The 1,792-nt window shown below is 41.0% G+C and overlaps 1 protein-coding gene across 1 annotated transcript in view; it reads right to left on the bottom strand.

Moving 5' to 3' along the window:
- cdc73 (cell division cycle 73, Paf1/RNA polymerase II complex component, homolog (S. cerevisiae)) overlaps positions 1 to 1,792 on the bottom strand; it is a 57,861-nt gene that overhangs the window by 8,660 nt on the left and 47,409 nt on the right. The window contains exon 15 of the mRNA XM_014021712.1: positions 725 to 825. Within this exon, the coding sequence (XP_013877166.1) occupies positions 725 to 825 (101 nt within the window). The remainder of the gene's footprint in view (positions 1 to 724; positions 826 to 1,792) is intronic.

Raw genomic sequence — 1,792 nt, 5'->3', positions numbered from 1 at the left:
ATCATCATCAGAGCAGAAGCCGACTTTACATTAGCAAGATGGATTTATGACTGAACGAATGTCCACGTATTTTTTTAATCATCTCTCTGGATAAGAATACATAATTCACATTCATACAATTCTCATTCATTCAGTTCATACATTCTCCGACAATTGGTTGTGAAAAACTACAGTTGTTAAAAGTTTTGCTCTGAGCGACGTGCAGCGAGACGAGAGGAAAAGAGAGGGAGGAGGAAAAGGTCCCGCGACATAACATAACATTTCTACAGCGGGAGGAGGATATTTTGAGGATTTATCCTCTCTGTATGTGTTTTAAAACGCTATAATTTCTTCATTATATTTTGAACTCCTGCTCAGTTGACATAACGACGATAGGACGGTAGAGTATAAATTTCTACCGCAGGCCATCTTCATACCGTTTCTACCGTCTACCGCATATACCGTACAGCCCTACTAAAAATAATAATTCATTCATTTTCTGGTGACTGTATGGCTAGAGGTTGGATTAATTATGTGGCTAACAAATTACTAGCTCCTTGTGCTGTGAGAAATATTTATTTTTGAAAGAAAACTATCAAATCTAGTCTTTTCTGTTGTGGTTATGAAGATCTTTATGATAAAATCTACAAAGAGGGACCAAAGAACAGCATGTGGCGCTTTAAACTTTAAAGACTTCCGTTGTTTTAGACGTCAGTTTATCTCTCAGCTTCGTAGCMTAACTCACTTTTGGCAAAAATGTCGACAGGCGATCCGTCGGGCAGCAGCCACGGCCAGCCTTTAAACTGCCAGGCAGGTCCCTGCACGAAGACGGCCACCACTCGATCCCTGCAGGAACACACATCCACTCAGTTTAAACAGCAACATCAACATCCAAACAGCCCTTCAAAATAAAAGCTCAAAATCATTTACATTTTCCATCTTTAAATGGAKCAGAGTTTGTTTCTCCCGGTGGTCCGGACCTTTTATGCAGGTGTGAATACACTCATGTGAACACTCAAAGAACCAGACGAGACCCATTTTTGAGGTGGTCTGGGTCCACTTCCAAACTAACTCTGGTGCGGTTCAGTTCTGGTGTGAATACAGACCGGCCTTGAACCGAACCAACTACAGGAAACGTGTCTTTTTGGACTTCACAAGCCACCGTTGCTAAGCAACATTAGCCCCCCCAGTGTTGCTAATGCTAACACTGCGCTACAAACAATGAACCACTGTGGGTCAGGGAATGAGGAGCGTCTAGTGTCCTTTAGGTTGCAGGATGCATTTGAAAACGCCYTCCCAAAATGATAAGTAAAGTTAGGTCCATATATATTTGGACACAAATGTTGTCTTTTTACCTGTTTACTGAAACATATTCAAGTTATAGTTATATAATGTACATGGACATAAAGTCCAGACATTCAGCTTTCATTTGAGGGTATCCACATTAAAACTGGATGAAGGGTTTAGGAGTTTCAGCTCCTTAACATGTCCCACCCTGTTTTTAAAGGGACCAAAAGTAATTGGACAATTGACTCCAAGGCAATTTCATGGACAGGTGTGGGCAATCCCTTCATTACGTCATTCTCAATGAAGCAGATAAAAGGCCTGGAGTTGATTTGAGGTGAGGTGCTTCATTTGGAAGGTTTTGCTGTGAAGAAAACATGCAGACAGGAGCTCTCCATGCAGGTGAAACAAGCCATCCTTAAGCTGCAAAAACAGAAAAAAACATCTGAGAAATTACTACAATATTAGGAGTGGCAAAATCTACAGTTTGGTTCATCCTGAGAAAGAAAGAAAGCACTGGAGAAAGAAA

The sequence above is a fragment of the Austrofundulus limnaeus genome, unplaced genomic scaffold, assembly GCF_001266775.1.
Source record: "Austrofundulus limnaeus strain Quisiro unplaced genomic scaffold, Austrofundulus_limnaeus-1.0 Scaffold302, whole genome shotgun sequence".
In the NCBI taxonomy this organism is placed as follows: domain Eukaryota; kingdom Metazoa; phylum Chordata; class Actinopteri; order Cyprinodontiformes; family Rivulidae; genus Austrofundulus; species Austrofundulus limnaeus.
This window is presented reverse-complemented; position numbering and strand designations above follow the sequence as displayed.